The 26,579-nt window shown below is 41.6% G+C and overlaps 1 protein-coding gene across 1 annotated transcript in view; it reads left to right on the top strand.

Annotated features, from left to right (window-relative positions):
• The first annotated feature begins 18,418 nt into the window (after window positions 1-18,418).
• The window catches only part of GRK7 (G protein-coupled receptor kinase 7), a 30,561-nt gene continuing 22,400 nt past the window's right edge, over window positions 18,419-26,579 (top strand). The window contains exon 1 of the mRNA XM_030216551.1: window positions 18,419-19,009. Within this exon, the coding sequence (XP_030072411.1) occupies window positions 18,419-19,009 (591 nt within the window). The remainder of the gene's footprint in view (window positions 19,010-26,579) is intronic.

Below are 26,579 nucleotides of genomic sequence, written 5' to 3' on the forward strand. Positions count from 1 at the left end.
CAGGAAGACCAGTTTACTAAAAATGCTGGCTCCTCCTACATCCCAATGACTTGATTTTGTGCGTTTTGCACTTGGACTTTTTTTTCGAAACGGACCCAGAAAAAAAGATGGACCTTTTTCTTTTCAAAATGACCTTCTTCCCTATTTAGATTTTGATGTTTTTGCAGAATGTCCAAAGTCGGACTTAGTCATATCGAAAATGCCCCTCTTTATATTAATTCTGTTCCACAGGGCCTTGGTGATTTCATCAACTTACAAATCCTGTGTGGCAGCAATTTTAGTTGTTAACAATGTATCTTAATTTATGGTGCCAATTATCTTGAATAATCATGTGAAAATTGAAATGGAGAGCATAATTAGATATCAGACCAGATTCAGATTTGTTTTTCTATAACTTCAGCATCTGCTGCCCCCAACCTATGTATCCTGCATGAAATGAATGTCTGTCTTTAGAGATCAAGCATTTGGAATTGTACTACTACTACTACTACTTAGCATTTCTATAGCGCTACTAGACGTACGCAGCGCTGTACACTTGAACATGAAAGACAGTTCCTGCTCGACAGAGCTTACAATCTTATTAGGTCAGACAAACAGGACAGATAAGAGAATTACTAAGGTGGGGATGATGAAATAAGGGTACTGAACAAGTGAGTAAGTGTTAGGAGTTAAAAGCAGCATCAAAAGGTGGGCTTTTGTCCAATTGTTTTTTCAGGCAAGTTGACATTTTGCTTTGCCTGTGTATATCCAACTACTCATATATGTTTCTACATGCCAGTACTACTGATTTTATTAAAGGTCTGCTGTTAACTTTCAGAACTGTTCAGGGACAGAAATGTTGGTCCCATACGTAGTATCCAGCCTGTGCTATGTTGAGAGACCAGTATTTTGACAGCTACCAGTTGTCCTGAGGGGTTCCTTTCTTGTGGATAAATTTAGTATGAGCTCACTTATTTCAGGATACTTTAAATAAGAGATTATATAATTGAGAGACATCTAGAATCGTATGAAGGCATGTGATGCAGGTCGTTTGAGCAGATTAGTGTAAGTAATGCTGAGTGACCTATAGGAACCGTTGCCTAGAACAAGATCATAGCTGCTGTCTGCACCTGAGCATAAAAAATTTAAAATGCTTTCCCCATCATATATAGAACTTGGTGCTTTCAAAACCTCTTATTTCATTTCACAGAAGCCTGGAAATTAGTGAAAACATTATGTAAAGAAACTAATGGTAAACCATATTTACAGGGATGATGAACATTTAATTATGGGGCCTCAGTTTATCCAAATGAAGAATCTGAGTACAATTTTCCTTGCTTAAAAACATTATTTTGCCCTTTTGTCTAGTATTATACTATTGTGAAGTAATGAAAATTGTACCGCATACCCTTCTTTTATTTGTTGAATTTGGGCTGAGAGGAATATTGAATACTCTAGCCTACAGGTTTCCAACCTTTGGGTATGGGGACCCCATGGCACTAGAGCCCTTCTATAGTATTGTTTGCAAACATATAGAGAGCCAGACCAAGGACCAGGACTCCATTTACTGCTACCGTTTTCTTGTTTACCTTTCAACCATTTCCATTTCAGGGCCCATATCAAGAGTGCTCACTTTACAAGACTCCTGTGAGGAACTGTGTTAGGTTTTGATGAAATTTAAATACAGTACAGCATATCCAACATGCTGTCCTGCTCAGTGTGGACACCTAATCAAAGAAATTGATCAGATTCCCCCTGCCAAACCTCGGCTCATGCATTTCATTGTTTAGCAGACCCTAGTGGCAAGTAAATGAATCAGCCTATTGTTCCCAAACTCCTCATGCTTTTGTGAAGAGGAGCCACAATAGTCCATGTTCAGTACTCTGAGATTGTTGCTGCTTAAAGACGCATTTATGTTTCAACGGTTTTTATTGATGATTCAACAGAGTAACATATCTATAAGAGTCAACCTATGACTGTTTAAATAACATAACGTTCTTATGTACATTAGTCATAAACTGCTATCATCAAAGTTTTGTTACAGTTTTCTCCCCATGCCCTTACAAAGCCTTTTATATTCCCACAATTTTATTGATGGTTTCACATATAAACACGTGTATTTGCTTAAGTACCTGACAGGTCTGAACTTTGTCAAAAGTATATGCAGTAATCCTATGCTGCTATCATCAAATTTTATTTTATTACATTCCCCCCCACCCCATCCCCCCTTAATCTTTATTGCCTTTAACATTTCCTTGTGCGAATAAAGAAACAGTCTACAACTTTGAACATTAAACTGTACCATGAATTCCAATAGTTATTGCTCATATGTTGTTCTTGTTTGATCACCTTGTTAAATATTGTACCCCCCTTTCCCTCCCTTTAAAAGTACCTCACTGCCCTTCATGGTCTCTCACGCTCATCCTCTTCACCTTCCTATTCTTCTGCTATGTGTGGTATGGTACATTACCCCTTTTTTTTTTTTTTTTTTTTTTTTAGTGCTACTGACAACTCTATCTGCCATTATCCTCACTGTCTTGTGGCTTAAAGACATATTTAAAAGGTTAGACAGTGGGACCACCAAAATGTCCTAATTTATTTCAGTACCTTCAGAGTTATCCATCTGGCACCATTACTTTATCTTCTTTTACCTTAGCTAGCTCCTCATAAACAGGTGTCTGAAAATCTTTCAAAGTCTGCCACACTTCTATTCTTATTTGTGCCCATTTTCTGGGCATCATCCCCTATTTCAGTGAAGTTACTTTTCCTGAAATCTAGGTTTCTCAGTTTTGAATAAACCAATTGCTGCTTGTGCCTTAATACTGAACCATACCATCTGGTGATCACTGTGACAGTACCAGGTCTAGGTTTAGTATTACCCCATCCTGTGTTGTTCCATTCCAATCTTCTTCAAGAATTCTCCTTGTAGAGCAGTGTGTTCTTCAATGCAAGGCCTGTGGGCCAATGTCAGCCCCTGGAGACCTCTGGGGAGGCCCTCATCATTCTAACTTTTATCTCTGTTACTCTCTGCCTCTCTAGCCAAGTTTGTGACAGAAAGAGGGACGTGGATGAGGGGAAGAGCTGCATGCTTGAAGGAGATGGCATTTCTCAATATATGAGAATGTATTTGGAAATGCCCACCTCCCTGAGGATATGCTCAATAAAAAGTTTGAAGACTGCTGTTGGTCGAACAGCTACATTAGGTGGAGGTACACAAAGCCCTACTATTGTTGCATGGCAAACCAAGGATAAGGTGAAGAGTAGGCACTTCCAGAAACCACTAAAGCAACATATCGGTCCAAATGTGTTTATTGAAGGTACATCAAAAAGACTCGAGACAGCAGCTCTATTTCAGCGCTCTGGGCACCTGCCTTAGGAGTCTATAAGTTGCATATAAATAAATGTAATTACACATAAGCAAATGAAAAGTAAAGAATGAAGTCTTAAAAATATACACCAGAACATCAAAAAACATAATAAAACCGCTAAAAGTTGAAAATAGACCAAACTATGTTTTAAAAAAAAGACATTAATATCTGACCTTGCATTGGAAGATATTTAGCAGCTCTTCAGCTCAGTTGGATTCAAAGTGGTCCTGACCTAAAAATTAGTGAAGACCACTGTTGTAGAGGGAGATTGAAGTAAATTAACAATAGCACTTCCCCTTTCATTGCAATTTTGTGACTCTTTTTCCAATTAAATCAGTCTGTTTTCTTTTGTATATAAATTAGTGCCACTCCTCCCTGATTAGATTATAGCCCAGTGTAACTATATTCCAGGCATGGTTCTCCATAACTGCCCATGAATCCGTTGTCCTCTTCCATTAGTGTCTAGATCGAGTTTTTGACCACACTTTGGACATTAGTATACATAGCTTTTCAGATGTGTAGAAATGACATAAAGGGACAACAGGTGATTTGTTTTACTTAAGCGCTTTGTCTATCCATCGCCATTGATGTAGTTTAAAGGCCTCTTCATTAGGTTAGCAAGTTTATCTGAAAGATACTTATCCTCTTCAGTAGGTGGACACCAGCTCTACTTAGCCTTTGAGAAAACTATGCCATAGTCTAGGAAGCTGAAATGCTTCCATCAACACCATCCACATAGCTATGCATTGATGTCCAGAGTGTAAGTTTATCTGCCTTTGCCTTTACTCTTTACTGATAGGATTGAGAACACATCTGTGCATCTCTCTGCTTCACACTTCCAGAGAGCTAGCAGTATTGTTTGTGCCAACATAGATGAGCAGTATCCATTAATAGGATGGTGGAAAATCCTGCTGTCTTTCTGTAATGGCTCATTTTTTAGTAGTTGGCATAGAGCACACCTCCCAAAGTGACATGTCTGGTCAGGAGATAGGTACTTCATACCCCTCCGAAGGGAGTCTCTATAACACTGCTCTTCACTTCCTAGGCACAGTGGTTGCTGCTCCTACTTCTGGAGTTACAAGTTTTGGTTGTTTCTTATCATGGGATAGTTTTTCACCCTTAAGGGCTGCCTACTGGTTCCTCAAGGAACCAGTATACAGTGTAATTTTGAACCCTGAGGGTGAATAAAAGTAACTTGATTTCATATACTGTGGTTATCCTGAAGTGACAGTTCTACTGGCTTTGATCTCATGTTCTGTTTCATCTTACCTCTGGTGGAGATCTTAGATGGTGCAAGAAGTATTTTGTTAGTACAGTTTTCATTGTTATGGATGCTTCTCTGCCTCACCTCCTCCAGTTGTGCCACCTGTTTCCTAACTAAAAGTCAACCTGCAGCCATCTTTCAGGATGACCTGGTTCTTCACAATCAGGATATTTGGACAGAAGTGGACATAATCACAGTTTTAGAGATGCAAGGATACGCAACCCATCCTTGTGCTGTTTCCCAACTTATGCTCCCAACAGCAGATCTCTCAATCCCTACCTTTTTTCCTCAGCAGTTCTCCAAGTGTAATCAGCTAAACTGTGATGTTAGAGCTAACCGCTCTACTCTCCACTGTGTATAGTCCTGTTTACTCGTCTTGAGATAGGAAGTAGTTTATATTATCCCTTTAGACTATAAAATGTTTAATCTTGAGAGATACGGTGACTAGAACTGGACATATCTATATAAATAATTCTCACCAACGTTCTGAACCTCACTGTGTGGCAGGGAAACACTGAAGCCCTGTAGTCTTCTAGGCTGTCAGCACCACTCACTCTCACTCATAGCCCCTCCCCATCCACACATAATTCACAACCCCAACATTCTAAATGTAAATTTGTAGTTGCAAGATCACATGAGTGCCCCGCCCTCGCGTCACAACTTGATGACGTGGCGGGTGGGGCTATGACACTCAGCCAATCGCCATGTCCACCACCCTCCGACGCTCCCCCCCCCACGCACAGTGAGAAACAGCGACCTGCGCAGGGCCTCCACCCCCCCCCCCCCCCACGCACAGCGACAAACACCGAGTCCTTCCGATACACACAGACTGAAAATCCAGTGGAATATTTTACTTTTACCCTATTTTAAGTAATTGGACAACACGCAGCTGCTCCACCCCGCTGCCGCCGCACCGACCTAATGAGAACGAGGGACAGGAACTGGAGGGATTTACTCAGAAAAGGGGCCTCTCTCCCGGCCGTTCCTTAACTGCCGCCTGAAAGGAAAGAGGAAGCCATACGGTACAGCCCTTCGACATTTCAACCCGTCCGCTCGCACTTTATTACCAAAGCATTTTTGGTGACAACAAAGGTCGTGGTAGGTATAACAGCCGTGATTCCAAAGCTGAAGCATATCAAGGTCCTTCAGGCATTCGCTGTGGGCAATCAAAACGGACAATGGAGGCAATAGAACGATCCGCCGGGACCCCAAAGCTGCCACCCTCCAAAATAAAACCTACCCACCTGCACGTTTCTGATGCTGCCGTCCTGCGCCCTCCCGACGCTGCCGCAGGTAAACCTTGCTAGCGTCCATTTCATTCCTCACAGAAACGGGCTTTTTTTACCAGTTTATAAATGATATAAAAATCGGAATGACAAGTGAGGTAATCAAATTTGCAGATGATACAAAACTATTCAAGGTTGTTAAAACACGTGTAGACTGTGAAATATTGCAGGAAGACCTTGGGAAATTGGAAGACTGGGCATCCAAATAGCAGGTGAAATTTAATATGGACAAATGCAAGGTGATGCACATTGGAAAGAATAATCTGAATCCTAATTACCTGATGCTAGGGTTCCACCTTGAGGGTCTGCACTCAAGAAAAAGATCTAGGTTGTAGATAATATGCTGAAATCTTCTGCTCAGTGTTTGGCTGCAGCAGCCAAAAAAGCAAACAGGATGCTAGGAATTATTAGGAAAGAGATGGTGAATAAGACCAAAAATACTATAATGCCTTTGTATCACTCTATGGTGCGACTGCAACTATTGTGTTCCGTTTTGGTCGCCGGCATTAGAAAAAGTTCAAAGAAGAGTGACAAAATGATAAAGCGGATAGAAATCCTCTCGTATGAGGAAAGGCTAAAGAGGGTAGGGCTTTTCAGCTTGGAAAAGAGACAGTCTACAAAGCCTGAGTGGTGTAGAACGAGTAGAAATAAATTGGGTTTTCTTTTACTCGTTCCAAAAGTACAAAGATTAGGAGATTCAAGGGAGTTACATGGAAATACTTTTAAAACAAATAAGAGGAAGTATTTTTTCACTCAACGAATAGTTGTCAGGCTTCTTCCCTAGAACACTGGGTTGTGAGCCCTTGGACCACTACTGTGGAGCGACAGTGGCAGGCAAGGTCACCTTCAAAGCAGAGACGAGGCAAGGCTGGACTGGAACCCCGGACTGGAGTTCTGCACTGGAATACACAGGACTGGAACGCACCGGACGGGTGCACAGTGGACTGGTACACACTGGAGTGGAGCCCACTGGACTGGAACACACAGGACCGGAACCCGCTGGACAGGAACACACTGGACCTAGGCTTCACCTACGCTTAGCCACCGTTCCCCGAGGGTTGAGCCCTCAGGTTCAGGCAGCCGGCAGAGCTTACAGGAAAACCGGAACTGGAACTTGCAAGCAGGAACCACAGGAATCAGGATACAGAAGTGCCCCCAGGCACCTAGGCGAACGCAAGGCAGACAGGCAGGGAATGTCCGGGTTCCGGCAATAGGTCTGGCCACAGGCAGAGAATATCTGGGTTCAGGCAGTAGTATCGGGGTTCAGGCAGAGGGTAGTCAAGATTCAGGCAATGGTCAGGTCAAGTAGCAAGACTATGGCTGGAGCTCCAGTATCAAGGAGTACTGGCAGCGGACAGGACTAGGGCTGAGGCTCCAGAAGCAAAGGAAAATACACACGGGAAAACCAGAAAGCTAAACACAAGAAAACTAGTAAAGCTGTACACAAGCTAACAAGAAAGCTATGCCCAAGCAAACTAGTCACAAGCTAGAAACTCACACTAAGCAAAACACAGGAGAATTAGTAAAGCTGTACACAAGCTAACAAGCAAAGCTATGCCCAAGCTACTAGTAACAAGCTAGAAACTCACACTGAACTGGACAAGGTAGCAGTGCACAGAGCACTCTAACATACCAGGGACCTTAGACAAGGCAAAGGCTGCAGTCTCTAAGTGATTAATAAAGCCCTTCAACACCTGAGGAGCAGCTGCAGCCATCAGTAAGCAACTATGGAGGCTGTCCAGGCACAAACAAGAGAGACATGTCCGGCAGCCTGGGAGAACCGGACCGAACAGGGCTAAAGTCTGGAACGGGTAGGAACAGCAAGACAAACTATGGCAGCCACTGGCTCTGGCCACCAGCGGGTGAGAGGAGCAGGCAGAGCGCACACAGAACATAGACTTAGAATACCTAGGTGCTGCACAGAGGAGCAAACAGAGCCAGGCTGGAGACAGAGGTAGAGCTAACTCAAGGCAGCACCCCCAGGTGCAGTAGAGTGGAGTAATTAGAGCCATGCTGGAAGCAGCCAGCACACAGAAGGAAAACTACTCCAGAAAGGATAGGCAGAAGCCAGCTTAGAAGCTGACCCCCAGAAATAAGGTAAGTCTGAGGGTGGTCATGGCCACAGATGTGACAATAGTTAAGCTCGGGAACTCTTTGCTGGAGGATGTAGTAACAGTGGTTAGTGTATCTGGGTTTTAAAAAGGTTTACATAAATTCCTGGAGGAAAAGTCCATAGTTTGCTATTGAGACGGACAAGGGGAGCAACTTCTTGCCCCAGGATTGGTAACATGGAATGTTGCTGCTACTTGGGTTTCTGCCAGGTACCTGGCTTGGTCACTGTTTGGAAAACAGGATACTGGGCTAGATGGACCATTGTTCTGACCCAGTGTTCTTAATTTAGGCTTAGATCCTGCTTTGCGGCATAGTTTAGTGGGTCATTCCTCTCTCCATAGTACCCCTTTTTGTTCCATTAGGCCCTGCACACGGTTAGAACATAGAGGGTCATTTACTATAATGATTAGTTCCTTAGAGGAGTAGCCTAGTGGTTAGTGCAGTGGACTTTGATCCTGGGGAGCTGAGTTCAATTCCCACTGCAGCTCCTTGTGACTCTGGGCAAATCACTTAACCCTCCACTGCCCCCGGTACAAAGAAAGTACTTGAATATAGGTAAACCGCTTTGAATGTAGTTGCAAAAACCTCAGAAAGGCGGTATATCAAGTCCCATTTCCATTAAGTTTGGATGGCTGTTCATATAGAATGTTAAGTTCTGCTAGTGATTACCTTTGTGTTTATAAATTTGCTATGAAAATTACTAGTCTGTACTGTGATAAATATAAGTGCCTCATTCAACCACATGATTTATCCCCTTTTATGAAAATAATGGTATCTATATCATCCTTTATGAAGACTGTTGGCTCTTATGTGTTTCCCAACAGCAGGTGTATACTACTACTATTTAGCATTTTTATAGCGCTACAAGGCGTACGCAGCGCTGCACAAACATAGAAGAAAGACAGTCCCTGCTCAAAGAGCTTACAATCTAATAGATAAAATGTTAGTACTTCCTAAATCTGTCCAGTGGACCCCACAACACGGTTGTATTTTCAAGATACTCACGATGAAAAGGCAAGAGATAATTTTATATCTAAAATGTATGTTAACTTGATTTCATGCATATTCACTGTGAGTTTCCTGAAAACTTAACTGGCTGTGAGGTACAAGGCTGATTCTGGGAAGCTCTAGTATACTAAATGTGGTGGTGGCGGGATTTGTGAATTTTATTTTATTTTTCAAGTAATTAACTCTGCTGGTTATGAATTGCTCATTCAAGCTGTCCTCTCTCATATTTTAAAATCAGTTTGTGGATTCCTGTAACTGGTCTCCCAAAAGTTTATCAAGAAAACAAGTCCATAGGGAGCAGAACTGGATTAACAAATAGGCAAGTAACGAGCTGCTTATTGCAGATTTTCTGATCTCCCTATTTCTACCACCTGAAACAACATAATCTCAGTGACTGGAGTCAAGCAGAAGTTTATTGTCTGAGCTCAGCAGTGTGGAGGGAGCATAACCTCATTGAAACAGAGGAGAAGGGTTTAATACACAATTCACAGCACAAACTATGATGGGGAGGTTATATGAGTTGTGTGTTTCTGGATGGCAAATATCTAGTACTGATGGCTAGCTGTAAATTAGCAACTGAAATATGTGGCTGTTTGCAACTTTTCATTAACGATCTTGCAGAAGGGCAAGCAAAAGAGACATGGGAAAATGTGAACGATCCCCCCCCCCCCCCCCCCAAAAAAAAAAATATATATTTAAAACTATTTAACCAGTCAAGAACAGCTCTTCGCTGGTTAAATAGTGCCTAACTGTAGATATTCAGCGGGAGATAACACCTAACTGGCTATATTGTGTGACATACTGGTTAGCAGATAGCGCTGAACCGGCTATGGTGAGCGGTCAAATTAGACCTATTTAAATTGCCTATCTTTGACTGTTAAAATGTTAACTGGTTAGTACTGAATATCAGCATACCTGATTTAACTTTTTTGCAGCCAAAATACCCCCCTGGATATTCAGTGCTGGTCGCAGGCTATGACCTGGCATTGAATATCCCGGTTTAATGCCAGTGGCTGAATATCAGGCCCAATTATTTTTTTTAAAGCCATGAAACATTAAAGAAATAAAAATGTTATGTTTACTGATTTAGATCAGTGTTTCCCCAAGTCCAGTCCTGGAGTACCCCTTACCAATCAGGTTTTCATAATATCCACAGTGAATATGAACTGCCTTCATTTTATGCAAATCTTTCATGTGGATATGCTGAAAACCTGACTGGTAAGGGGTACTCCAGGACCAGACTTGGGGAAACACTAATCTAGAGTAGTAATTGTATCATTCCAGTGATTGACTGGTTTCTTAGTGTTGTAATACACATTGGATCTAGCATAAAATTAATTGCCTAATATATGAATGCTCTTGTATTGTAATGAAGGTTAAAAATGAGCAGTGATTCTTCAGAGGGACCTCCCAGCATATGCACTTCTTTTTTATATATATATATATATATATATATATAATTTTTTTTCCACAGGCAGTGCATACACATTTTTATATATATAGATTATAAATATAAAAAAATTAGTTTTATGGACATTAGAGAGAGAAAGAGAGCGCTTATGGTCTTAGGCAACATTTTGGAAGGGCCAAATTGAGAAACAACTGGTGTGTACTGCAAGTGGCAGTCTTAGGAGTGGGAAGGACGAATCCCCTCCTAAGCCTCAATAAGCCCAAAACGTTTGGCAGCAGCGAGTTTCCCTGTCTCCTCCTGTGTGACACTTGGTAGTCCTTTACCTCAGCTGTCCTGGCACTGATGTCATCTAAGGTCCTACATGTCCTCTTGATGATGCAAGCTTCAATATGTTATCAAAAGTAAGCATTTTAGGCCTTTGGGAGATGTCACCACGGCAGCTAGGAAATCAATAACAGTAGGTCAGATTCTGTGCAAATTTGGAACATTAGTGGGCTAAAAACCATAACCCATTGTGCCACATTTGGCTTGCACCTCAGTTTGCCTACTCCTTTACAGAAAGGGTGGTGGATGCATGGACCAGTCTACTGGAGAAGACAGAGATAGTAATCTGACATCAAGGAAGCATGGACCAAGGACAGAGGGGATTGTAGAGGTGAGTGTGTGTGCTATGGATGGGCTGATTAAATTTGGAAATAATGGATGAAAAAGACAATTTTAACATAAGAATAGCCATACTGGGTCAGACTAATGGTCCATTTAGCCCAGTATCCTGTTTCCAACAGTGGCCAATCCAGGTCACAAGTACCTGGCAGAAACCCAGTTAGTAGCACTATTCCATGCTACCAATCCCAGGGCAAGCAGTGGCTTCCCTCATATCCATCTCAATAACAGACTATGGGCTTTTCCTCCATGAACTTGTCCAAACTTTTTTTAATCCCAGATACGCTAACCGTTGTTAGCACATCTTCTGGCAACGAGTTCCAGAGCTTAACTATTCATTGAGTTAAAAAATATTTCCTTTTTATTTTTAAAAGTATCTCCATGTAATTTCATTGAGTCTTTGTACTTTTTGAAAGAATAAAAAATCGTTTTACTTCAGCTCATTTTACATCATTCAGGATTTTGTAGACCTAATCACATCTCCCCCCCCCCCCCCCACCCCAGCCATCGTTCTTCCAAGCCGAAGAGCCCTAACCTCTTTAGCCTTTCCTCATATGAGAGGAGTTCCATCCCCTTTATGTGCTACTTTTATTTGTGTATACCCTACTTTGATTTGTACCTGTCCTCTTCAGGGCACAGACCGTATAAATCTGCCCAGCACTATCCCCGCCTCCCACCACCAGCTCTGGCACAGACCGTATAAGTCTGCCCAGCACTATCCCCGCCTCCCAACCACCGGCTCTGGCACAGACTGTATAAGTCTGCCCAGCACTATCCCCGCCTCCCAACCACCAGCCCCGCCTCCCATTGCTCTTTGAATTTTTCTATTTCTGCTACCTCTTTTTTGAGGTATGGTGATCAGAACTGAATGTAATACTCAAGGTGAGGTTGTGCCATGGATCAATAGCAGCATTATAGTATTATTGGTCTTTACTATTCCTTTCTTAATAATTCCTAGCATCCTGTTTGGTTTTTGTTTACTGCTGCCACCGCCGAACACTGGGCGGAAGAGTTCAGCGTATTGTCTACAATGATGCCTTGGTCTTTTTCTTGGGTGCTGACCCCCAAGATGGACCGTAGCATCAGGTAGCTGTGGTTCGAATTATTCTTCCCAATGCGTATCACTTTGCATTTGTTCACATTCAGTTTCCATCTGCCATTTGGATGCCCTGTCTTCCTGTAATTCTTCACAGTTTGCATGTGTTTTAACAACTTTCAATAGTTTTCTGTCATATGCAAATTTAATCACCTCGCTTGGTCCGATTTTTCATATAATTTAGAAATATGTTAAATAATACCGCTGCAACTACCGATCCCCGTGGCCCTCGAAAAATGGCCATTTAACCCCTACCTTCTGTTTGTCCAATAACCAATTCATAATCCACAATAATCTCATGACTCTTTAATTTTCTCAGGATGTCATTTTGCTGAGTTACACAATATTTTGTATTTACATTATCTTCCAAACATGATTTCAAAGTTCTTTGTAAATATGTACTTATTTAAGAGGTTGGGTGTATAGTCTGGTTGCTTTTATATCCCCTATTCAAGCTTTCAAGATTAAAGTTTATCCTCTTACATCAGAAAATGTTAAGGACCCTGGTAGAAAAACAAGTCCCAGGAACTCTTGGCTGCTCCCTCGCTGTACTACGTCAGTTAAGAGAAACATTGCCTGTAGTTTTCACTGCATGAAGTGTGACAGGGTGACGCACCTGTCAAAATGTAACGTAGCTGTCCTGAAGCGAGCTTGGGCACAGACAGAAACGTCCCATGGAGTAGAACAGGAAATATTTTTCAGCTACATGGCTATAAGCTAAAAATGTTCAGACCTTTTATGCAGTAATTAACAGCTTAAAACTATGCAAAAGTTAGATTTGAGAAATACTTCTGGATTATCCTGCCAGTGCAGTCAACCATTCTGGCTTCAAGGAATATATTCTCTCATAAATTGTTGCCCTATATTTGCTTCAGGGTATCGTTTAGGCCAGGGGTAGGCAACTCCGGTCCTCGATAGCCGCAGGTCAGGTTTTCAGGATATTCACAATGAATATGCAGGAGATAGATCTGCAAGCACTGCCTCCATGGTATGCAGATTTATCTCATGCATATTCATTGTGGATATCCTGAAAACCTGATTTGCCTGCAGCTCTCGAGGACCGGAGTTGCCTACCCCTGGTTTAGGCTATTAATTCTGGCATTTTTATTACAGTTAGCGCCTAAAAGGGGTTCAAGGAAGATCATAAACAGTTCAAAGTACAAGGTCCTTTTTTTTTCATTCTTTTCACCCCTACTCTATAATGTAAGTGTAATCTAATACATAAAAGTCACCCTTAGTCATTTTATTCCCCTCTGTATCGCATCCCCTGTGCTATGGAAGCAATCTTTGTCAATGTGACTGCTTGCCTAGAACTAATCATAGAATTAGGCAATTTCTTTAGAAACCCTTTCTGTAGTGATGATCCAGTAAAGTCAACAAATTAAGGATTTGAATGGTATCGGATTCTGCTAAAGGCTATTCCGAGTACAGCTGTAAAGTACAGAACAGAGAGACTTGAATTCATCTGCTGATTTGGTGGGCTTCTTACTGTTTTAGCTTCCACGAGGATAACCTTTATCATTCAAATCAGATGCACAGAGAAAATAAATATTGTTATTAGGGAATGTTGCAGTGAAAATGGATCCCTTACATTATATCATAGGTTGCTGGCCCTATCCTTAGGACTTAAGTACATAAGTAATGCCATACTGGGAAAAGACTAAGGGTCCATCGAGCCCAGCATCTTGTCCACGACAGCGGCCAATCCAGGCCAAGGGCACCTGGCAAGCTTCCCAAACGTACAAACATTCTATACATGTTATTCCTGGGATTTTGGATTTTTCCAAGTCCGTTTAGTAGCGGTTTATGGATTTGTCCTTTAGGAAACCGTCCAACCCCTTTTTAAACTCTGCTAAGCTAACCGCCTTCACCACATTTTCAGGCAATGAATTCCAGAGTTTAATTACACGTTGGGTGAAGAAAATTTTCTCCGATTTGTTTTAAATTTACTACACTATAGTTTAATCGCATGCCCCCTAGTCCTAGTATTTTTGGAAAGCGTGAACAGACGCTTTACATCCACCTGTTCCACTCCACTCATTATTTTATATACCTCTATCATGTCTCCCCTCAGCCGTCTCTTCTCCAAGCTGAATAGCCCTAGCCTCCTTAGTCTTTCTTCATAGGGAAGTCGTCCCATCCCCGCTATCATTTTATTGATTGAACAGTGCAATTTCTGTTGCTCTTCCACTTAACCTTTGTATCCACATCTGTCATAGAGCGTTCTGTGGATTAATCTATCTCATAGCACACTGGACCCAATTCAGTTTTCACTTGTATTAACTCTCCATTTCTCTTGTATAATTGCAGAGGAGTCTATGGTCATAAGTTGTGTGAGCAATTCTCTGGCGATGTATGCTAATCAGTTACTTGGGTTAGAATATGAGACAGTGCCTTGGCATCTCTTATCAGGGGAGTTAAATGATGTAAGTTTTTGTAGGAGGTGCATTAAATTATGTGTCCCCCCCCCCCCCCCCCCTCCAGAAAGACACACAAGAACATCCAGTGTTGGTTCAAGGTTATCACACACATCAGTTATTAAATTCTGACATCACGCCATTACATTGTCTAACAGAGACGCTCTTGCAGTTTTCCTGCGGCTGTGTTATTTTTGTCAAGCGAGTTCAGCTCACTTTGGGAAGTGGCAACTTACTCTGCTACATTCTATACAATGATTCATGAAGAGGTACTAATCGGAACAGGGACTCTGTTGAACCAATGGAATTTATAGCACTCAGGACATTATTGTACTAATTGTGTTGCCCTGTTTCTTTAAGTAAATGTTGCCATTGTGCATTAGACGGTGCAGACTGTAATTAAGAGTGACATTACAAGTACACATATTAATTGATATTTATTGAGCATTGAGACTTTTAATACTAAAATTGGGTGCATAGATTTATGATATTAAAAGAGCACATAAATGAAGGCCTGTAAATGCGGGCTGACTTCATTAGCGAAGTTCAATGAACCTGGACCATTGTAGCAGACATTAGTTCTTTAACTGATATGCCCCAGTTTTCACACCATTTATAGTTACCCTCACATTTTTGTTTGGGTGAGGCTTTTATTGTTGTTAAATGAATAGGAAAAAAAACCCACAACTTGTATATATGTATGTGTGTGTGTTTAATTTACCAATACTAGTGTGCACTCTTATTGATAATTATCCAACAAAATGAAAATTAACACTATCCAAACTGTAAACACTGTGGATATTATGTTTATGAGAAATGAAACGAAAATATTTTGGGCTGCCCATCCTTTTTATTCTACCCATCACTCATGTTCCTCCATTTCTGGATCATTCTATATCCCTTCTTTGTGTAACCAGCAATGCGGACTATGGACAGTGCTGTTGGTCCTGCCGCCTCTTCTCCTTCCACAGCTATGCTTCCACTTTGAAATAAGAACTATGTGAATAGGAGAGGTTGCAGAAGCAGCACACCACACACTTCTGATGAACCACACTTTAGCCATACCTCCACTTCTGCTGTTACTTCAGCCTGTGTCTATTGCATTTAGGAGAGGAGAGTTCCCCCTACCCAAACTGTGTTCTTGTGGGCTGGTGCCAGTGTTATCAGCGTTGCTACTTCTGCTTCCTGCCTCCACAGTTCCTGCTGCTTTCAGACCACACAGCCACATCAGTCCTGGCCCAGGCACTTGCAGTACTTCTGGCCTGTAGTACCACAATGCTGCTAAAACTGCTGGAGCTGGCACCACATCTGATGCTGTCTCTGGATTTTGCTCATGCTACACTCCCAGCCATGCCTACTTTGAACCCACACCATTGTTACTGCTTATTCTGCTGCTTTCAGATGGCAAAAATTACCCTCAAAGTACCTGGTAGGGGGTAGGATTTTTTTTTCTTGCTTGCAGTGTGCAGTCATCCTGTGATGGTATTGTAAATTGGGAGCCACTAGTATAGAGCATTATACATTTTTATTTTTAAAGGTCAGGGAAAACTCTTTTGAGTGATAGAACAGTTCAGATGCTGTAGGGCGAATAACACATAGTGGGGCCACATTGTATCTGGTTTGATTTTCAAGATATCCATAATTGATTTGCACAAGATCGATCTGTATACATTCAAGACCTGGTATAGGCAAATCTGTCTCATACATATTTATTACACATTATCAATACCTGGGTTACCTCCTGCTAAAATAGTTGCATAATCATCACATATATATTATATGTGCAACTATGAATACAAAATTCCACCAATAAAAAAAAACTTTATTATATTCTGCCAGCAGTTTACATAATCATAATAATAATCATAGCATATATCCACTCTTACTCATACTCCCCATTCTCAAGTACACAATGCCACTCATCAATACATCATACATCTATCATAACTAAAATCATAAATACTGGATAATACAGTTTGTCCCATACACCTCTGGATTATCACCCCAATTTCAAGTCCAATTATGCCTATAACAGTCCTCTATTTGCTGAAAGCAGGACACTTGGGTGAAATTCTCAAATGCTGGCAGTCACAAAGGCTGTACAATCTGTGTTCCAATAGTTGTATCACCCAGTCCAAATCCAGATCTTGACTTCAGTACTTGACTAACTCCAATTCTATGTGAAACACGACTCTTGTAGGGTGTGGGTGAGACGGGAGCTGTATGCTACAGTGGTAGCTTTGGTTCAGAGACAGTTGGATTCAGGAATATATGGAGCAGTTAAACGAGTTTGTCCACACTCTCTGGTGACTCTGGGAATTCAAGGCTGTTAGCTGAAAGTATGGAGTTCCTTGGCAAGAATTGGAGTTAGTCAAGTACTGAAGTCAAGATCTGGATTTGGACTGAGTGATATAACTATTGGAACACGGATTGTACAGCCTTTGTGACTGTGCCAGCACTTGAGAATTTCACCCAAGGGTCCGGCTTTCAGCAAGTAGAGGACCATTATATGTATAATTGGACTTGAAATTGGGGTGATAATCCAGAGGTATATGAGACAAACTGTATTATCCAGTATTTATGATTTTAGGTATCATAGATGTATGGTGTATTGATGAGTGCCATTGTATAGTTGAGAATGGGGAGTATGAGTAAGAGTGGATATATGCTATGATTATTATTATGATTATGTAAACTGTTGGCAGAATATAATAAAGATTTTTTATTGGTGTAATTTTGTATTCATACATAGTTGTGTATATATGATAGATATATATTATCCTTAAAACTAGACTGGTTTTATATGCCTCTTGAACTGCACTGAGAACCACTGATGTGAGTAATGGTTCTCAGTCTGGATCTCAAGACTCGCCCAGCCTTATTTTCAGGATGCTTGTGATGAATGTACATGAGATATACTAAGCCCAGACTGAGTAAGTGAATCTCAAGGACCAGGCTGAGAACCACTATTCTAGATCCTTGGTTAGCAAACCTGACTTGGGGCACCTGATGATGTAGCAGATGTGTCTAAATTTGAGGGAATCTATAAGATGAAATTTGTTTTTGTATTGTAAGTTGTTATTCATAGCAGCTGTTAGACCTTCACTGGCTGTGGCTAAAATATTTGCAAGCTTTTTTTATATCAGTATCTTTATTTTTTTTTTAAACACCTTTTATACTATCAAGCTTTGTCAGATCTAGGTGGTTAATAAAAATAAAACAAAGACATATACATATATATATATATATATATATATATATATATATATATATATATATATATATATATATATATATATATATATATATATATATATATATATATCTCAAAATGAAAAGAACACCATTATTCGATAGCAAAAGACCTAACGCAAACACTCAAGACCATTCATTCCAAAAGATAAGAGTATAAATTTCTCAAATTGCAACAGCTTCAATATCAATTTATACTGGAAAATACTTGAACTGTAAGACCTGCCTTTATAATATCTGAAATATCCTGCCTGTTGCAGTTTCTCTTTGTAACATACATTTACAAAGTACAAGGAAGCAAGAGGATGACAAAGCAAATTTGAGCTGTGGGGGAATCAGGTTTTTGTGTGTTGCATTTCTCACTGGGTACTTGTTCAACTTTCTGTACTATTTTGTGCCAGGGATATCAGACTCGGCTATAGATAGCAAAGTAAAAGCTTCTTATAAACAGAGAAACCGCTTATTCTAAATCCCAATGAGCTACTTAATGCTAAAGAAGCACCTAGTTTTCTCCAATCTGGACTGGAGACAGCACACATTGCTGCCTTGCTTTGGCTTGGCTATGTGCGACCTTGGAGCCCTGGATAACCTGATCGCCAACACTGCTTACTTGCAGGCCCGCAAGAGCAGTGAAAGTGACCTGCGGGAACTACAGAAGCGGCGCCGCAGCCTCTTCCTGCCTTGTGCCCGTGACCTGCACCAGTGGCTGCCTGCTGACTTCTATAGTGTCTGCCAGCAGCAGCCCATTGGCAGGAGACTCTTCTATGACTTTCTGGCCACTGTGCCAGAGTACCAGCAAGTCCAGAACTTTCTGAACCAGGTGACTGAATGGGAACTCGCAGAGGAAGATGACGCCAAAGAGCAGCTCCTGCAGATTCTGCTCACCCAGCTCCTTGGGGAGGAGAGTAGGCACTTTTTGAGCCCAGCGCTAATGGAACGCTGTGCACAGTTACAGGCCACTCAGCACTCGGAGCAGCTGCTATTGCTGGCCAAAGAGGATGCCCAGAGCTTCCTTATGGATACTCCCTTTAAGGACTTCCAGACTAGCATCTTGTATGACAGGTTCCTCCAGTGGAAAGCCTTCGAGCAACAGCCAGTTACTGAAAAGTGCTTCTATGAGTTCCGGGTGCTGGGCAAGGGAGGCTTTGGAGAGGTAGGACTACAGATTCCCTTAGCCTGACCACTTTCTCCCCTTGTAATTGCCAACTATGTGAGACACCTACGAGCGTTTGAGAAATGTTTTATAGGTACCTGATGACTCTGCAGAGCCCAGTCTACTCATCAAATTCTCTTCTCCCCCTCTCCTGCTATCCATATCTGTTCTTCAAATTCAGTAAAATCTCCTTATTTTCTGCATAATCACCATGGAGTGAAAAGAGTAGGAACAAAGATGGGAGGAAAGGTTGATTTGAATTAGAGGCAAGGAGGAGGAGGAAAAGAAGTGCATGATTGGAAGCTTAATTTTCTGTGTCTTTGAGCCCTAAGCTGCTAGTTACCTGCTGCTCTTCAGGTCCAAAATCTGATCCAGTATACACAGAGCCTACTTACCAAAATCTCTTCTCAAGTTCCCACCATGGCAGGGCTTCTCAATCTTGTCCTGGGAGCCTCAGGATGCTCACAAATATTCATGTGATAAATTTGCATACATTAAGTCTCTGGTTGGCAGGTTGGGGTTCAGCCATGCAGACTTTGTGTCCTTTGGATTGTTGATTTGTTATGCTTTTTGTATGTTTGCTTCTTGGTTGTCTTGTTTGCATTTTGTTTATTGATACTAGTGTTTAACATGTTCTGGTTTTCTTTTATTGACTTTATTATATTGTAAACCAGTTTGTTGTATTATCAAAAGTAGTGTAGCAAGTACTCAACAAACACAAATTAAACTCAAACCTACACCTTTTACTCTTTTCCAAAGGCACCATATGCGTGGAAGTAGAGCAATGGAAATGCTCTAAATATTCACACAGAGAGCATTCGCTATTCGTATACAGATTCTCACAAGCTCACAATATACACTAGGGATCTGATTATACATTAGTATATAGGGGCAAACTTTTGAAAATGATTTGAGGTGCTGAATTCATGAACTCAACCAAATTGTAGCCTCTGTCAAGCAGAAAAGAAAACAAAGCACAGTGGGTAAAGGGTGTGATTTACAAATGTCAAGAGAGGAGCAGGTAACGTGGCTGGCTCTGTTCTTCATGTCCCTTGACCCAGCCTTCTGTTTCCATCCAGTCCCAGCAGGCTTCACCTGACCTCACTTCTCCCTAACAAGCTTCGCTCCTGTGCAGGCTTGGTTCGTCTATCCCTTCACAGTTTCCTCCTCAGCAGATGGGACTCCCATTCATTGGCAGGCTCCACTCACCTTCTTTTCCAGTTGTCTTCACCTCTCAGCTCCCTCCTCTCCCTTAAATCCATTTTGCCTATCCCGTCACTCACTTCTTATCACAGTTCATGCCTCTGTAAGCTGCTCTGCCTCTCTCCAAGATTGTATCCCCCTCAGTGTCTTTCCCATGCAGCCCATGTCCTACTCTTTAGCTCTTACAGCCTATGTCTACTCTCTTCTCTCTCCCATGGTCCCATTATCAGCCCCCCCTCTCCATCTTCTTTTCCTAGACAGGATTCCACTTTTCAATTCTTTTCTCAATTTGTCACAGCAGTTTTATTAAATAAATAGCTTGCAGATATAACTCCTTTTACAGTTGGCTTTCCCTCGCTCCCAGCAACTCTATTCGTTACTCTGGTAGCACATCTATTAACCCTTCTCTTAACCTCTTCTTAAGTCCTTTGGCCTCTCAGCCCTTCCTGTTACTCATTCCCTTGCCCAACAGGCTTCCCTTCAGCAATAAACATAAGAACGTAAGAATAGCCATACTGTGTCAGACCAATGATCCATCTAGCCCAGTATCCTGCTTCCAACAGTGGCCAAGCCAGGTCACAAGTACCTAGCAGAAACCCAATTAGTAGCAACATTCCATGTAGAATCTCAAAGAGTTGCAAGATTCTGGAATGCCAAATAGTAGCAACATTCCATGTAGAACCTCAAAGGAGTAGCAACATTCCATTCAGAATCTCAAATAGCAGCAACATTCCATGCTACCAATCCCAGGGCAAGCAGTGGCTTCCCTCATGTCCATCTCAATAACAGACTATGGACTTTTCCTCCACGAACTTGTCTAAACATTTTTTAAACCCAGGTACACTAACTGTTGCTACCACATCCTCTGGCAATGAGTTCCAGAGCTTAACTATTCTTTTAGTGAAAAAAATATTTCCTCCTATTTATTGTACAAGTATTTCCTTTGCAGTTTCCTTGAGTGTACCCTGGTCTTTGTACTTTTTTGAATGAGTGAAAAATCGATTCACCTCTACCCGCTCCACACCACTCACAATTTTGGATAATGTTGATAGTATCCACCCACCTTTAGGAGTTTTGGAAAAGACATATAAGGTCTGTATCACTCCATGGCATGACTTCACCTTGAGTACTGAGTTTGATTCTGATCACTGTACCTAAAAAAAAGATATAGCAGAATTTGAAAAGGTTCAAAGAAGAGCAACCAAAATGATAGAGAGGATGGAACTCCTCTCATGTGGGGAAAGGCTATAGACGTTAGGGCTCTTCAGCTTGGAAAAAAGATGGCTGGGGTGGGGGAGATATGATTGAGGTCTACAAAATCCTGAGTGGTGTAGAATGAGTAGAAAAGAAATGATTTTTTTTACTCTTTCAAAAAGTGCAAAGCCTCAAATTACATGGAAATACTTTTAAAACAAATAGGAGGAAATATTTTGTCACTCAAAGAATAGTTAAGCTTTGGAACTCATTACTGGAAGATGTGGTAACAGTGGATAGCGTATCTGGGTTTAAAAAAAGGTTTGGACAAATTCCTGGAGGAAAAGTCCAAAGTCTGCTGTTGAACTAGACGTGGAGGAAGCCACTGCTTGCCCTGGGATTGGTAGCATGGAATGTTGCTACTATTTGGGTTTCTGCCAGGTACTTGTGACCTTGACATTGGTACATGTGGGTACTAATGACATAGGAAAATGTGGGAGAGAGGTTCTGGAAGCAAAATTTAGGCTCTTAGATAGAAAGCTGAAATCCAGATCCTCCAGGGTAGCATTTTCTGAAATGCTACCTGTGCCACGCGCAGGGCCCAAGAGACAGGCAGAGCTCCAGAGTCTCAATGCGTGGATGAGACGATGGTGCAGGGAGGAGGGCTTTAGATTTGTTAGGAACTGGGCAACATTCTGGGGAAGGGGGAGCCTATTCCGAAAGGATGGGCTCCATCTTAACCAGAGTGGGACCAGGCTGCTGGCATCGGCGTTTAAGAAGGAGATAGAGCAGCTTTTAAACTAGAAATGGGGGGAAGGCCGACAGTTGCTCAAAAGAGCATGGTTCGGGATAAGGTATCTTTCAAAGATATCACCATAACAGGGAAGATAGAGTATCCTGATAGTGAGGTTGCAAAAGAGATTGTAGTAGATCGGGTATCCTTAAATAACAATAAAAATCAGACAAAAGATTGCCAATTAATACTGTCAAGTACTAAGCATGATGTACTTAGGAACAACAAACATAGTTTGAAATGTCTATATGCGAATGCCAGGAGCCTAAGAAATAAGATGGGGGAGTTAGAATATATTGCACTAAATGAAAAATTAGATATAATAGGCATCTCTGAGACCTGGTGGAAGGAGGATAACCAGTGGGACACTGTCATACCGGGGTACAAATTATATCGTAGTGATAAGGTGAATCGGATTGGTGGAGGGGTAGCATTGTATATTAACGAGAGCCTTGAATCAAATAGATTGAAAATTCTGCAGGAAACAAAACACTCCTTGGAATCACTGTGGATTGAAATTCCATGTGCAAAGGGGAAAAGGATAGTGATAGGAGTGTACTACCGTCCGCCTGGCCAGGACGAACAGACGGATGCGGAAATGTTAAAGGAAATCAGGGACGCAAACAAACTGGGCAACACAATAATAATGGGGGATTTCAATTACCCGCATATAGACTGGGTTAATGTAACATCTGTACACGCAAGGGACATAAGATTTCTTGATGAAATCAAGGACAGCTTCATGGAACAGCTAGTTCAGGAGCCGACAAGAGAAGGAAAAATACTAGACTTAGTCCTTAGTGGTGCTCATGATCTAGTGCAGGGGGTAACGGTACGAGGGCCGCTTGATAACAGTGATCATAATATGATCGGTTTTGATATTGGCATTGAAGGAAGTGAAACTAGGAAATCAAGTACGCTAGCGTTTAACTATAGAAAAGGTGATTACGACAAAATGAGAAAAATGGTGAAAAAAAGACTGAAAGGAGCAGCTCGCAGAGTAAAAAACTTGCGTCAGGCGTGGATGCTGTTTAAAAACACCATCCTGGAGGTTCAGGACAAATATATTCCACGTATTAGAAAAAAGGGAAAAAAGACTAAACGTCAGCCGGCGTGGCTAAACAGTAAGATAAAGGAAGTCATTAGAGCCAAAAAACAATCCTTCAGAAAGTGGAGAAGAGAACCAACTGAAAGTAACAGGATAGATCATAAGGAATGCCAAGCCAAATGCAAAGCGGAGATAAGGAGGGCAAAAAAGGACTTTGAGAAGAAATTAGCGTTGGAAGCAAAAATACATAGTAAAAATTTTTTTAGATACATTAAAAGCAGGAAACCGGCCAAAGAGTCGGTTGGGCCGCTGGACGAAAATGGTGTTAAAGGGGCGATCAGGGAGGACAAAGCCGTAGCGGAGAAATTAAATGAATTCTTTGCTTCGGTCTTCACCGAGGAGGATTTGGGGGGGACACCGGTGCCGGAAAGAATATTTGAAGCGGGGGAGTCGGAGAAACTAAACGAATTCTCTGTAACCTTGGAGGATGTAATGGGTCAGTTCAGCAAGCTGAAGAGTAGTAAATCACCGGGACCTGATGGTATTCATCCCAGAGTATTAATAGAACTAAAAAATGAACTTGCGGAGCTACTGTTAGAAATATGCAATCTGTCCCTAAAATCGAGTGTAGTACCGGAAGACTGGAGGGTAGCCAATGTTACTCCGATTTTTAAGAAGGGTTCCAGAGGAGATCCGGGAAATTATAGACCGGTGAGTCTGACGTCGGTGCCGGGCAAGATGGTGGAGGCTATTATTAAGAATAAAATTGCAGAGCATATACAAAAACATGGACTGATGAGACAAAGTCAGCACGGATTTAGTGAAGGGAAGTCTTGCCTCACCAATCTAATGCATTTTTTGAGGGGGTAAGCAAACATGTGGACAATGGGGAGCCGGTTGATATTGTATATCTGGATTTTCAGAAGGCGTTTGACAAAGTGCCGCACGAAAGACTCCTGAAGAAATTGCAGAGTCATGGAATCGGAGGTAGGGTATTATTATGGATTAAGAACTGGTTGAAAGATAGGAAGCAGAGAGTAGGATTGCGTGGCCAGTATTCTCAGTGGAGGAGGGTAGTTAGTGGGGTCCCGCAGGGGTCTGTGCTGGGTCCGTTGCTTTTTAATGTATTTATAAATGACCTAGAGATGGGAATAACTAGTGAGGTAATTAAATTCGCCGATGACACAAAATTATTCAGGGTCGTCAAGTCGCAGGAGGAATGTGAACGATTACAGGAGGACCTTGCGAGACTGGGAGATTGGGCGTGCAAGTGGCAGATGAAGTTCAATGTTGACAAGTGCAAAGTGATGCATGTGGGTAAGAGGAACCCGAATTATAGCTACATCTTGCAAGGTTCCACGTTAGGAGTTACGGATCAAGAAAGGGATCTGGGTGTCGTCGTCAATGATACGCTGAAACCTTCTGCTCAGTGTGCTGCTGCGGCTAGGAAAGCGAATAGAATGTTGGGTGTTATTAGGAAGGGTATGGAGTCCAGGTGTGCGGATGTTATAATGCCGTTGTATCGCTCCATGGTGCGACCGCACCTGGAGTATTGTGTTCAGTACTGGTCTCCGTATCTCAAAAAAGATATAGTAGAATTGGAAAAGGTACAGCGAAGGGCGACGAAAATGATAGTGGGGATGGGACGACTTTCCTATGAAGAGAGGCTGAGAAGGCTAGGGCTTTTTAGCTTGGAGAAGAGACGGCTGAGGGGAGATATGATAGAAGTGTATAAAATAATGAGTGGAATGGATCGGGTGGATGTGAAGCGACTGTTCACGCTATCCAAAAATACTAGGACTAGAGGGCATGAGTTGAAGCTACAGTGTGGTAAATTTAAAACGAATCGGAGAAAATTTTTCTTCACCCAACGTGTAATTAGACTCTGGAATTCGTTGCCGGAGAACGTGGTACGGGCGGTTAGCTTGACGGAGTTTAAAAAGGGGTTAGATAGATTCCTAAAGGACAAGTCCATAGACCGCTATTAAATGGACTTGGAAAAATTCCGCATTTTTAGGTATAACTTGTCTGGAATGTTTTTACGTTTGGGGAGCGTGCCAGGTGCCCTTGACCTGGATTGGCCACTGTCGGTGACAGGATGCTGGGCTAGATGGACCTTTGGTCTTTCCCAGTATGGCACTACTTATGTACTTATGTACTTATGATTGACTAGTGTTGGAAGCATGATACTGGGCTAGATGGACCATTGGTCTGACCATTTCATCCCTTTACTACAAACTGAACACAGGCTTCTGATAACCTATTAAATTCCACTTAAAATTGACTATTTCTTCTCGTTTATTATACGGGTCTCCCAACTCTCTATTCTCCTGCTACCCCACCACCCATATGGTCACTCAACCCTTCCCAACAAAGCCTTTTAGGTATCCCTTCAAATGGATCGCAATAGGAACTCCTGTTTTAGCATGCTTGCTCCAACTCTTTGGAACAGTTTGTTCCAGGATATTAGACTGGAATCTTCTTTTAAGAAATTTAAAGCCGCTCTTAAAAACTTTTTATTTCTGTCAGGCATTCCCTACACAAGACCTTAGCTGCACTTCTGGATCGCTACTTTTGTGATAATGCTATCTTTTTTTTCTGGCCCGTATGTTGGCACTGGATGCAATCATGTTCCTCACCTCTTTCTCTCCCCCTATTGTATTACACTGCTCTGATGCGCATTTTTTTTTTGAGATGATGTAAAAGAGTTACTGACTCTCACCTTACTTCCTTATCCTATTTCCCCTGAGTTTTGTCTTGTTGCCTACCTAAGATTTTATTATATTTTAATGTAAACCACGTAGATGTTACTGACTTATTTGTGGTATATCAAATATGTTTATTGCTATATCGCCTATAAATGACAATGCATACCTAAGCAGTGTACAATCTTAAAGTATAAACAAACAGAAAGGAACTCCATCAAGTTACATAGGAAAGATAGCAGCATTCATCCAAGCAAATTCTGCAATATATCCAATGTATATATAGCCATCCAGTTGGACAACAAAATGTGTGTGTGAACAGGTTCAGCTTGGGAAATTATAATAGTGAGTGGTAAGGACATTTCACTACAGATGTGAGGGGGAGATCATTCCACAATTTTGGAGAGAAGATGAAGAAAGCTGAATTTCTATAAGCATGTCCCCAATAGACATGCCACAAAGAACCCTAAGCATTTTAAATATATATGTAACAATGCCATAGAGAACCCTAAGCATATTATATGTGATCACCTCTGGGAAAAGGTGACTAAAGTCTCCAGAAACAAAAAAATACTACTACTACTTATCATTTCTATAGCGCTACTAGATGTACGCAGCGCTGTAGAA

Source organism: Microcaecilia unicolor, chromosome 10 (assembly GCF_901765095.1).
Source record: "Microcaecilia unicolor chromosome 10, aMicUni1.1, whole genome shotgun sequence".
Lineage (NCBI taxonomy): Eukaryota > Metazoa > Chordata > Amphibia > Gymnophiona > Siphonopidae > Microcaecilia > Microcaecilia unicolor.